The 13,623-nt window shown below is 37.4% G+C and overlaps 1 protein-coding gene across 6 annotated transcripts in view; it reads left to right on the top strand.

The window, feature by feature from the left end:
* Positions 1-1,261: 1,261 nt before the first annotated feature.
* The window catches only part of LOC122357911 (peroxisome proliferator-activated receptor gamma coactivator 1-beta-like), a 94,973-nt gene continuing 82,611 nt past the window's right edge, over positions 1,262-13,623 (top strand). For 3 of the 6 annotated variants that reach the window (XM_043257577.1, XM_043257576.1, XM_043257575.1), the window contains exons 1-10: positions 1,262-1,675; positions 5,000-5,289; positions 5,530-5,659; positions 6,031-6,178; positions 6,297-6,496; positions 7,492-7,622; positions 7,755-7,859; positions 8,154-8,267; positions 10,091-10,408; positions 12,609-12,737. In XM_043257577.1, the coding sequence (XP_043113512.1) occupies positions 5,011-5,289; positions 5,530-5,659; positions 6,031-6,178; positions 6,297-6,496; positions 7,492-7,622; positions 7,755-7,859; positions 8,154-8,267; positions 10,091-10,408; positions 12,609-12,737 (1,554 nt within the window). In that variant the 5' untranslated portion in view covers positions 1,262-1,675; positions 5,000-5,010. Of the gene's footprint in view, positions 1,676-1,792; positions 1,915-3,463; positions 3,606-4,999; positions 5,290-5,529; positions 5,660-6,030; positions 6,179-6,296; positions 6,497-7,491; positions 7,623-7,754; positions 7,860-8,153; positions 8,268-10,090; positions 10,409-12,608; positions 12,738-13,623 lie in introns of those variants that run through there. The other 3 variants (XM_043257572.1, XM_043257574.1, XM_043257573.1) reach the window with 3 other exon arrangements.

The following is a 13,623-nucleotide window of genomic DNA, read 5'->3' as shown; positions in this document are numbered from 1 at the left end:
TGGGCATGGAACATATTAATTATCATGATTGCATACCGTAAGCCTTTTGATTGCTATTTTTCTTTCGGGGCGAAAAATTGAAAAATGCAATTTCTTAACACCCTACTCTTTGTTTATAGCAGTTGTGTTTAGAGGAGAGAATAACAGGTTGCTGTTTCTGCGCTCTGTAGTTTGTTTTATAAGGTTGGGCTGTTATCTGTTGCCATAGCAACGCACCGCTGACCTATAACGTGCGTGCAGCCTCCATTCTCTCGTGTCGAATTGAATGTTGTTGTTTTTTTTGTTTTTCTTGGAAGGAGCTGCAATTTACCTCACCAACATCAATAACCTGGAAACCACAGGGAGCTGGAATCAAGCATGCATTCACGGAAGATTTATGAATGAAATACACTAAATGGCACAAAATAAAATGCGGGCACATAGTCACGACTTTGCCTTATTTTTTACTTTCTCAATTGCCTGTGCAAAATTGACATTAAATGTCTTTGCTACTCAAATGTCTTTTGCTACTGGAACGCAAAAAATAGACTTTTCGAAGAACGCTTTAAAAAGATTTGTGATGCCGTCGTTACATACAATGTGTTTATTGCTTTTTGTGCTTTTATTTAATAGTATATCTGCAAGCCTACTGTAAATGACAAGACAAGGCAGTACGGGGAGATAGTGGACACCAAGATTATATTATAAGACTATATTATAATTTGATGTTTGATCATGTTGATTAATGTAATTAATCTATAGATGCCTTTCATTCGCTTATTGAAAAAAAAAGAAGATAGTGTGACCTAAATCTGACTGACACACAATATCACAATGTTTTATTGTTTATATATATATATATATATATATATATATATATATATATATATATATATATATATATGTTTTTGTGTGTGTGTGTGTGTGTGTATATATATATATATATATATATATATATATATATATATATATATATATATATATATATTTAGTAATTAGTATTTGTCTATAAATCTAACTGTATAGAAGGAATACATATAAATAAAACATCCAGAAAAAAATCCAGATGCATATAAAAGCGTGAACAACATAAATTCAGTAATATATGTCCCAGTTTTCTGGCTGGTATGCATGTGTGGTTTTATACAAAAACAGTATATAAAACGATTTGGCTATAGGCCTCAATTCGAGATGTGGCCTCCACACAGATTTCATAAGCACTCGTCTGTACCTCGGGCGACCACGCGATGTCTCTGCTTCCCAAATAACCGGAGCGAGGCGCGCTCTTTTACCTTGGCAACGATTTGTCCTCCGAGTCCGCGTTACCGCTCCACTGCACGCGCGTAATCGATATCGACAATAATCAGTCTAGGAAATCAACGCCACGTCTCTCGGACGCCACTCTGCCTCGTGCCTTCGGGTTAACGCGCGAACGACAAAAACAGTTATGTCATCCTTTGCATGACTAAGCGCACCTCGCGCGGTATGAGCGGAATGCGTGACGCGGCCTGCGCGTGAACCTGTCCCGCGCGCCGGCCGGCACCGTAAGAACAGGTGATACCGAAGGCTCGGAAAGCGGCATCCGTTAGTGTCGCTTTTGGGTCGAGTGTTTTAACTCCACGGAGCGCTGAAATGTTTGCGGTCGCGGCGTTTCCTCGTTCTCCGTCCAAGGAAACAGCGCCGTAAACACGTACAGGTAAGAACGCAGGTGAGGTGTAAGCGTTCACGAAAAAAAGAAGGTCCTGTCATTGTTTACTCAGCCTCGTTTTAGCTCAGACCCGCTTGGCTTTCTTTTTTTTGGCGTGGTGGCGTGACTTAGTCAACATTTGGGCTACTTTTATTGTCTGGAAATAGATGGACCAAAAGCTGCCTGTCACTAATGTCTCTTCATTTGTGTTCTTAAAAAATAAGTCAAGGGTTTGGAAGAACGTGAGGGTGAGAAAATAGTAATAATAGGCCTACTATTTGTATTTTATTATTTTATTTTTTTTGTATCCATGGCAAGTAAATATAACTGCTCAAATGTCATTAAGGACTGTAATTTTTTATTATAGGGCTAATGCATTAGGATATTTTTCATATTCAGTTTGGCTCTCGTATGAAAACTCACTCATACAGCTACAGTCTGAAGAGATTTGGAGATTTGTACGTTTGACATGAAACCTCAAGCAGTGCCGGAAGCCTCTTCAAAAACTAGTTTAAAGTTTGCATGTAATGGGAATTCGTTCATGAACAAATTCAGTAACTCATTGAGTCGTGAGGAGGATTATATTCTTTATGATTTGCATGCATTAAGCCACCCAGGATCAGCTCTTATCTTATATTATCGTAATAGTCATATAATCAGGTTTGATGAGATTTGGTAATGCTAGCAGTTTCGTGATTGTATCTAATCGTTATAAACGCTCAGACCTTTTAGTAGTTGGTTAAACCAACTTTTGCCGTAATCGATTATTGTTTTGATTCTCTAGAAGGTTCGCGAGCATTAATATTTTTGTATTCATTTTATGTTCCAACTTGTTTTGTGTACATTTCTGTGAAGCCCTATTTATTTTTGTTTGTCTAAATGTTTTCAGTGTGGCCTCAGACAGTTATGATTAGATTAATTCAGAAGGTAGCCCATTACTTTGCACATTTCATGTAATATAATTGGACTTGATTGTGTTAATGCATTTTAATGCGTTTGAAATACAAAACCCTTCAAGACACAAAGGACAGTGTGAATAATGTGACCGTAGTCTGATTATGAGTGTCGTAAAATATAATATAGTCTGATCGCAAGTAGTCTTACTTAATTTTTATAATTCGATGGTGTATTCCAAACCACATGGAATCAGTTACTTGCCAGCACTGGACTGGACCCAAACTTATGAAGTCCGTAAGTTTCAAAGTTTATCACTTTATATTGATTTATTTATTATAACTTTGATAATACACGTAAAACATGACCATTTACAACACCGTGGAGTTTACTCTTAAAAATAAGGGTTACAAACGTTTTTTCTTATATTATAGTAGAACCAGTTTGGGTTCCCCAAAGAACCTTTTTGTAAAGATTTCAAAAAGCAGACATTTTTTTTCCTAGTGTAAAGTACGTATCAATAATCTAAAGAACCTTTTGCGGAATGAATCGGTTCCCTGGACGGTACAGAATCTTTATTTTTAAGAATGTCAGAATGCGTCTGCAATAGTCGATTAAATGGCTTTTGCGTCTTAACGACTCTGAACGGCAAGTTGGTGAGAACTTCCTGGCCACATGGGGCTTTTGTTTACTGCCGCGGAGTGTGTTTGTGAGTGTGTGTGTGTGTGTGTGTGTTGTGCACCAGCTCTCGAACTCCTGCCGTCCAATCAGCTTCGTCCTGCACAGGCCTCACTTCCTTCCCAATGGCTGCTGCAGTCAATCTGTGTATTCGTGTCCTATCCGGATCCCCACTGCTAAAATCCCACCTCCTCCTCCTCCCGGCTGACCCTCCCATCCCCCTTCCCACAAACCCGTGCCACATGAGGCCCTGCAGTGTGACTCGGTAGACAAACTTCCACCCGCCCGAGAGTCTGGCCCGAGCTTCCCCAACCTCGGTTTGCCGGCGCAAGAGACACCCAGGGTCAGGCTTTCCCATTCTGTAAAGGTAATGATGCATTTGCTTGTTTACAGCGGGATTGTTCTCGCAGTAAACCTGTCATTTCTCTCCTCCTCTTTAAGTAGGGGTTTGTCATGCTGCAGTGCAGCACTGTGAGAGCTCCTACGCTCTGAGCTACATGCTGACTTGTGGTTTTCGCTTTGAGCACGCTGGCCTTGAGCACTTGCTACAAGTGTGTTGTTTCCTTATTAATGTCTGCGGATGTGGTGAGGTTTTGTGCTTAAGAGTGTTTATTTATATGTAGAAGTGCTTGCAGTTGTGGGTGTAGCTGAAATTGTAGCAGAGGTGTTGGTGATTATATAGACCTGTAATTATCACTGGCTGCACAAATATCATAAAGTTTGCTCAACCAGACTTTGACTTCGCTTGAGTTTGTTTCTCTGTGGGACTCAATGCGGGTTTAAATGACTATCATATTGAACTGGATTGCAATTGAAAGCTGTCTTTGGTGGCATGTTTTTATTTTAAGTCTTCAGACACGTGGTTTTTTTCACCCCCTCTGGATGGGTGACAATAGGGCACTCAGCCCTTAGTGGGTGGTCCTTATAATGTGTGATGTGTGAGTCTGGTTGCCGGTCACGCTGACTACTGATTGGATGTAAGCAATCAGATGTCATTGGTTTTCACTCAGCCCTGGTTGTCCGAGTTCGTGTTTTTCTAATGCTCGGTGACTTTCAGCGGGAAGCCCTCTGTATGTTTACGTGTGCAGTTGTTAAGGAAATTTTTGAGTGTTTTGCCTGATTGAGCTAATGATGATTTTTAAGAAGTGTTTAGTAATTGAAATAAAGCTCTCTACATACATTTTCAATCAGTTTTTAATTAAAAACGTAGAATTTTGATATAAAAGAGTACTAAAATTACTACTACAAATAAAAAAAAAAAGAAAAACCCTAATAAAATGGCATAATAATTATATAGTGTACAAATAAATTTAATATATAACACTGAATCACAAAACCAGTCATTAGTAGCAGGGGTTTATTTGTAGCAACCTCAAACAATTTATTGCATGGGTCAAACTGAACTATTTTTCTTTCAGGCTGAAGATCATTAGGGCATTAAGTAAAGATCATGTTCAAAGAAGATATTTAGTAAATTTTCTATCGTAAATATATCAAACCCTAATTTTTGAACTTCATTTGGACAACTTTAAAGGCAATTTTCTCAATATTTGGATTTTTTTTTTTTTTTTTTTTTTTGCTCCCAAATTACACAGTTAGTTTCGTCTCTGCCGTATGTCCGGTCTTATCAAACTATACATCAACAGAATGCTTGTTTATTCAGCTTTCAGATAAAGCGTAAATAAACAAATTACCCTTATGACTGGTTTTGTGGTCACTGGGTCAAATGTAACAGAGTTCATAATTGCATATTCTTTTCAGATATCCCTGCTATGGCGGGAAATGTAAAAATGACTGCAGAGGGGGAGGTTGGAGAGGAGAAGGAGAGAGCTAAAGAAATGGATGATACCTTGGACGAGACTGCGGAGGAGGAAGAGGAGGATGAAGAGGAGAGGAAGGCCCGGGCCGCAGCAGAGGAGGCAGCAGCCAGAGAGAGAGCCGCTCAGAGGCAGCTCATGGCCATAGAGGAGCTGGTGCAGACTGAGAGGAACTTCTTGAAACATCTGCAGCTCTGTACGGTCACCATCCACAGCAACCTCCGGAAACTACAGGTACAGCCGTTTCACATCACATCCGTAAAGGTGCAGTAGTCCTGATTTAACACATCTGTTATTCAGAAGAACAGCAACCTTCTCTGTTTTACATTGCTTCCACCACCGCTGAAATCACCACGAAAGCACTATGATATTATTCTCACATGTGTCCCTGGAATACAAAACCAGTCTTAAGTTTCTAATTGATCTAATTGATTTATCTCTGGTAATATCATATACCAATGGGATCTCTTGCAGCCTCCTCCTCCAAACCTGGAGAACATGTTCCAGCACATAGATGAAGTGATGGATGTTTCCAGCAGACTCCTGAGCCTCCTCGATCAAGCACAGATACATCACAGTGACCCGAAATACCTGGAAACACTCTGTGAGCACAGCCGGACCGACTGGAATTTCCAGTTCACTTTCAGTTTACTGTCATTCTTTCTGTGTCATGCCCACCCACGGATTAAAATACTTCTACCGTTTACATCATGAGTCAAGAATCCAGAACTTGAGTTTCAAGATGGGAATATCGGTGTATGATGAATGGAATGTTTCAGTATCTTTACATCCTTTTCAGGCTTCACAGTCTAAAGAACCGTGCGCTTACTCTATAGTTGAAAAGTTTGGGGTTGGATTAAAACATGTTTTTGAAAGAAGCCTCTTATGTTTAATAAGACCGCATTTATGTGATTTTAAAAATTCTGTCAAACGGCAATTATATCTATATCTCATGTTTTGTGTTCTGTCTCTAAGGTGAATCTTTCCTGAGTCTGTCTCGAGACATAGAGATGGCTTATAAAGAGTACCTTGCCAACTACAACAACATAACAGCTCTAGAGAACAGCTACAAACAGAAAGAGGCGCTGTGGGTGGAAATGGTCCGAGTCATCAAGTCATCTGCGTAAGTTCGTAAACAACAACCTATTGAGGCTGAGAGCAGAACGAGTTCCTAGACAAATACGCCAGTGTATTATGCAGCATTCCTGTCATTTTTGACCCCTGATCTTGCCTGTCTTCAGTCCCGATGTGAACGCGTCCACTCTGAGCTTCTTCCTGGTGATGCCGGTTCAGAGAATCGCCCGTTACCCGCTGCTGCTCCAGACCATTCAGAAACACACTGACCCCGGGCACCCTGCCTGCCCCGTACTGGAGCACGCCGCTCACACTGCCATCCAGATCAACTGCAGGATCAATGAGTACAAGCGCTTCCGTGAAGTCGGTGAGAGCATGCTTAGAAAGTCATGCCAGTCCAGTTGTTTTCCCCCCAAATTCCATTTTTGTTTTTTTTCCAGATTCAGTTTTTTCCATTTTGTTTTCCGTTTTGGAATAGTTTACCCAAAAATGAAAATAAACCAGTCACCCCCAAGCAATCCGAGGTGTATATGACTTTCTTCTTTCAGAGGAACATAGAGTTTTTTAAAAATATGTCCTTGCTCACCTAGGATAGCTATCAAAAAGCATGTCTAATGAACTGAGATCATGAAACTTACTCAAGGTACAGCAGTTTATTCAAAGTGTGTATTATTATCGTTGTTATTTTTTTGTCAATTACAGTTTTTATTTTAGTTTTTCTGGATTCCATTTTAATGGATTAATTAAAACATTCTTTTAAATTTAGTTTTTGTTTTTTTAAATACTAAAGAATTTGACTCAATATCAATTTTTTTAGACTGTGTTTTAATGGTTAATGGTTCCATTTCAATTGTAATTATTTTATTTTTTTGAAGCAAATCTAATTAATTCATTAAACGTATACAATTTAATAAGTTTAACAAAATCTTTTAAATTGTTTTTTTTTTTTAAATAAAAGTTTATATTTTCTTAAATGTATATAAATATAAAGTTGATTTGAATATATATATATATATATATATATATATATATATATATATATATATATATTCAAATCAACTTTATATTTATATACATTTAAGAATGTGCGTGTATGTGATATGATATTTTTCCTCTGAGAGATGAAGTTCATGTATTTACTCATTTAGTGAAACAGCAGACACTGAATCATGTAAACGAACACACAGGATTCATATTTAAATAGTGTTTTGGTGATTTCATATTCAGACACTAGTCCATATTGCTTTTTGATTTAAATGTACTGACCTATTTTTTTTTTTTTTTTATTCCAACATTCGTTTCTCAGAAGGACGAATAAAGTGCTTGAGGATTTACGTTGTTATCATTCTTTGACTGTCACAGCTGACAAATACAAGAAGACAGAGAACCTGACCATCAAGGACAAGATCAATCGACTGAGTGGCCACAGCATTGTCAAGAAGACGGCCCGGTTCAGCCAGTACATAAAGCACGAGACAGGAATGGTACCAAAGGTAGCTGCCTAAGAACAATGCCTCGAGGAAACAAAGGAACAGAAATGCATGTTGAAAGAACCACATTGTTTGCATAAAGCTTATTGCCACACGAGATGTTTTCATTTCTAAATGTAAAACTTTCTGTTGTAGTTGAAGGATGAAGAATTCGATGCTCTTGCTGGCTTCTTCTTTGTCCTTGAGAGGGGTGTCTCAGAGCTGCATGATAACCTACAGGCCTATCTCCACCATCTTCGGGTTTGGATTTAACATTCTTGCTCTTAATGAGTGTAGTAAAAAAAAAGTCAAAAAGAGATGATCCTCTCATTTGTTTTGGTGTTCCCCAATGAGAAGCCAGTGCGCCCATGGATCAAACTCTTAAATGTTTTCCATTGTTATTCCAGCTGCTGAATGAAAGGAAAATCTCTAGGAGGGCTGATCTGGGGGCAGATGGATGGGGTTACCGTAGATTGTGAGGTTCAGAGGACGGCTGTGCACTTGAAGTGTTTGTAAAGATTTACTTAACCATCTGAGCTGTGTTTCTGTGTACAGAGGTTCCTCAGCTGCAGACCAGAGGAAGCAGATCTTGATCTGGAAGGAGAGAAAACCGCCTTGTTCTCTAAAGAAATCACAGTGGCGCTCAGACAGTGGATCTACCCCTCATATGTAAGACCTTCACTATTGTTAGTGATTAAGTTCATTAGGCTGATTAAAGGTGCAATGAGCAAAAAAAAAAAAAAAAAAAAAGTTGATTGAACTGTGCACCAAAACACACTCTTAGCCAATCACCACTTGTGTGGGGGAGGTGCCAGTGTTGCATATCATGTTTGTGAATTAGGAGGCGGAGCTTAAAACATCAAGAGCATTTCTCAGAAATCGCTTACTGCACCTTTACATTTTCTTTGGAAATTTTTAAAAGCTTGACTGTAACTCATAGGGTGTGAATGAAACGAAATGATCATGTTTTAACACTGAAAGACATCAATACGCATAATTTACTTTCCTGTCTGGTTTGTTTGTTGAACAAATTGTCCGATTCCGCATTATGATTGGCCAGATCGCCTGTCAATCAAACTTCTTGTGATTGGTAAAAGCCTGTGTTAGGATAAAACCTTGTTCCCTCAAGAAAAATGCTATAGGATTTTCCCTTTGGTTTTTGGATTATTGGGAGAAAATAAGATCTCTGACCAACAAACACTTAAATGTTTTTTTTTTTAATAAACCACAAGACTTCAAAAACTGACTACACACAATTTACTGGTTTGCTGTGTTCAACAAACTCTTTCACTCTAGTCCCATTAAACCATTTGTTAGCAGTAAATTTAGGCCAGAAGCCCAAAACGTCTTATACTGTTTCAGAAAAAAAGAGAAAACTGTGATTGATCATTTCAGCCTTCTCAAATCATCACGACTTGCCTAAAATAAAATCTGTAGATATGCCAAAACTATTCAAGCATGTAACATTAAACATGCACTATCAACAAAACGTGATTTTTGTATAATAAAGAAACGAATACGCGCTTGCTGCCTTCTCGACTTGAACGGGAGCGCTTCACAAAAATGAACCGAAACGAGAGTGAAAAAGACATGATAAATATATCTATAGAAAGCTTTAAATTTACGTTTCTCTGCGGCTGCGGGACACTGAACACCATCAAGCCGCTCTCAGTCGCGGAGCACAGTCTCGTGTTGTTTCCACCAGCGCCACACAGCAATATTTTATATATATATATAAAATTATATATATAATATATATATATATATATATATATATATATATATATAATATATATATATATTGAGGGCCGTTGGTTGGGCCAAGGTTTATATGCAGGGCTCTAGTTCTCTAGTGCTTTAGCAATGCACAAAACCAAAAAAAAAAAATCATGAGTTGGCCTGTATTGATTTATTTCCTTCTAGAATACAGTGTGAAATTATTTTGAGCCTGTCTTACAGACCTTATTTCAGGCATTTAACCACAAAACCCCGTCGACTTGCCATGGGTCTGGAAGTCAAAACTGCTAACTCATTCCTGCAGTACTCTGTAATGCACTTTACTTCGAACCCTCACTGCCTCATTTCTGTACATGTCAAATTAAATATTGCATCTCTGACTGAAGTCTGGAACACCAACATTTGTCTTGTCGATTTTGGTCGGTCACGAGTCAGTATTTCATCGCTGTGGTTCATCTATTCATCACGTTAGTGTTTCTCCGTATCACTATCTAATCCTGCTAGAACCGACACTGCTGCAAAAACACCATGTATTATTATTATGTAAGGGTACACATTTTGCCAGGATATTTTAACGGTTAGTTTAAATTATGGTACCCATATTAGTGCTGCGCTTCGTATTTAAGAAGACAGCAGTGGTTTATGCCTTAGCTCCACATGTGACTTGTTTTTGTCGATCGTAGTTGATTAAATTATTACCCATCTACGTCTTGCTTTCTGTGCTTGCTTCGTAAATCTCCTTCTGCTTCTTATAGGAGGAGCGTTTGAAGACCTTAGTCTTTAAGCCCTTGAGCTCCTTGCGGGAACTGATGGCAGGACCACGTAACCTCATCCGCAAACGGCAGGACAAGCTTCTGGACTATGAGTTGATCGAAGAGAAGAGTAACCTGAGCTTTGAGGAGCAGGCCATAGCCAACACCTACAAGACCATCAACACTCTGCTGCTGACCGAGCTGCCGCTGTTCAACGGAAAGGCCCTGCAGCTCCTGTGGGCCGTGCTGGAGGCCTTCAGCTGCCTGCAGAGAGACCTGGCCGCTGACATGGAGCAGCTGGCCACCAGCTTCACCCATCAGGTACTTTTTACAGAAGAAGTGGAAATAATGAGGTTTAGAGATAACCAGGTGAATATTTCATTCCAATGTTGGGTGAAATGATTCAGGAGATGATGCCATAATTGGATCTCCTAACTAAATTAAATTAACATTTGCTGTTACCATCCTTAGCTAGTTTTTCAGGTAGCTTCGCTACTTTTCTCGAAGCCTATGGAGACACTGTTCTTCTGGATTTAGTCTGTCTCAGTTTCTTCGTGTTATTCCAGACGGACCGGATGATGATCAGATCTCTGTGTGGAGCAAACACAAATTAAAATTAATGGCAAAATGAATGTTTCCTACTGAGACATTGCAGCAAAAAATAGAAATAACTGACTTTAAACCATTTTAGCTGCTGAAAATACTACTGTTACAATAATTCTGGCCACCACCGTATGCTGCCTGACCAACAAAGTTGGCATGTGGATTCAAATAAGCAAATACTTAAGCTTTGGAATTTAATCATTTTTGCAGTACATGCTTGTCAGCAATTCTTTTAACTCTAACTGATGCAATGCATAGCTTTTTTTTTTATTTCTCAAACAACCCTGTCAGAAGACGTAGCCATGTCCATATTCCAGGATGACAATGTCAAGATTAATCAGGCTCAAATTGTAAAAGACTGGCCACCGCAAAATCCTGAACATAACCCTATTAGAAGTCTTTGAAATGTGCTGGAGTTGACTTTACGCTGCCTGCCAAAAAAGAGCTGCACACTCTAATATATTGTATTGGAGGCCCTTTAGTTTTGATAAAGTTGTGCATTCCTTGTGGCATTGTTTCCAAAATGTCACAACATCTATTTCCATCAAGAGCTGCATTAAGTTTTGGCTGAGATCTTATATTGACAATGAGGGAGTCAAAGCACTCTGTGAATTCAACTCCAGCATATTTGAATGACTTTCAATAGAGTTCAGGACTCTGTATGGTGACCAGTTCATACATTAAAATAGAATACGGACCAAACAATGTCTTCTATGGTAGTTTAAGGAATGGAAAGCTAAACGCTGCATCAGTTAGGTTTTTTTTTTTTTTTTTCAGACAATGCAGAAATGTGTGGAAGTTCATTTCTGACACTAAATAAAAAAGGTTATTGCGAATCTCACAATTCAGATTTTTTTATCCTCAGAACTTAAAGACACAAACTTGCATTTGCAGGTTACAAAGTCAGAATTAAGAGATATAAAGTTGCAAAAAAGTGAGAATTGCATGATATGAGACAGAATTGCGACTTTTTTATCTCAGAATTCTGACTTTATAAATGTGATATAAACTTGCAATTCTAAGAACTGTGAAATATAAACTTATAATTGCAAGTTGTAAAGTCAAATTCTGAGGAAGTTATTCAGAAAAAATAATTCTCAGAATTGCGACTTTATATTAAACAATTAGGAGTTTATATAATTATATTTTGACTTTATATGTGGCGTTTATTTCTTAGAATTATGAGTTTATATCTCACAATTTGATTTCTGTAGAAATGTGATGAGTTTAATATCTATATATATATATATATATATATATATATATATATATATGTATATATGTGTATATATATATTTTATTATTATTAAATATATATATATATATATATATATATATATATATAATAATAATAATAATAAATAAATATATATATATATATTATTTATATATATATATATATATATATATATATATTATTATTATTATTATTATATATATATATATATATATATATATATATATATATATATATATATATATATATATATATATTAATAATAATAATAATAATATAATAATATCGAAAACAGGCTTCTGTGAAAATGACCATACTACTTTCAATAATATCCTGTTATATTATTTGATATTATGAATCACATAAAATTCAAAATGTGCAATTTAATAATTATTTACGAACAACGGCACAAAACAATTTTCATTATTTCCGTTTTCATACGAAATGGCATATACTATCAAGTATTTTATTTACATTTTCATTGTCCTTTGTGAGAGTCAACGTCACACTCCTCGTGATTTTAGCGACACTTGAATGCCCATCAGTCTCAGAAACCGCCGGACGTTCCGTGCAATAACGCACCGTTGAATGACACCCCAAGCACGCGGTTGGAAAAGTGTCATTAAATTTAGCTCTTTGCAGTCTGGCAGTGTTTATGAATCGCTCTCTGTCTCCCGGCAGCTCCCACGCAGTTATTTGGAGGATGGTGAGTTCTGGAAGTGGGCAGAGACTTCGGTGCTGGAGGGTTCGAGGAGGATGGAGAGCCTGTGTCAGAGTGTTCAGGGTGAGCTCAATGCTCCCATTGTGCAGGTCAGTACCAACACAGAGACACTCCATTGTCTGTCGTCGGGTGGAGACGTCTTCCTACGGGACAGTTTTTGGGTTTTTTTCCCCTTGCTGCGGTTGAATGCTGCCTGTGGACAGTGCTGAAATTAAAACTACAGCCATTCATTCATCTTGATTTAGTTTGGCCCTCATGTGTTTTGCATCAGTCTATCCGTTTAATTATAAACATACCTTAGCAAAATATGTTATGTCCTGGGGATATTGTGTTATGGGTGGCCCTGAACAGCTGTCTCTCATTTAGTGAAATTCAGATGCAAATTACAGTGAAAATATACTACACACATCTGCTCATTCTTTGCTGTTATACTAAAATGCGGGTAACATAAATAATAATTAAACTGTTCAATATTATAATAAAAAAACACTACCGTTTAAATGTTAGAGGTCTGTATAATTTTCTAATATACAGTAAAAACGGTAATATTATGAAAAATTATTACAACTTGAAATAACTGTTTATTTTTAAAATACTTGATAAAAAATTAGTTTATTTTTCTGAAATTTCAGCATCGGTCTTCAGTGTCACATGATCAAAATGTCAAAAGTGACCAAAAACTGAGGCGTGATTTTTTTTATGCATCGGAAATTGATTTGAAAATGTAATTTTGTATGAAAATGTATTCATAACTTCATTCAATTATTCATAAACGCATTCATTAATTCGTGCACGCTACCACAGGCATCGGGCATCGGACCAATTAAATGGTTCAAAATTAATTATCAGAACATAAAAGCTTTTTGAGAGGAGACTGTCGAAACGAATAGTTTATGAAAGCAACCTTACAGCAATTTGCACTGATGATGAATAATGCATGTTAAATACGGCAGCGTTTAGTGGATAAAATAGTGT

This window comes from Puntigrus tetrazona, chromosome 14 (assembly GCF_018831695.1).
Source record: "Puntigrus tetrazona isolate hp1 chromosome 14, ASM1883169v1, whole genome shotgun sequence".
Classification (NCBI taxonomy): Eukaryota; Metazoa; Chordata; class Actinopteri; order Cypriniformes; family Cyprinidae; genus Puntigrus; species Puntigrus tetrazona.
Note: the sequence above shows the minus strand (reverse complement) of the source record. Positions and strands in the feature narration are given on the sequence as shown.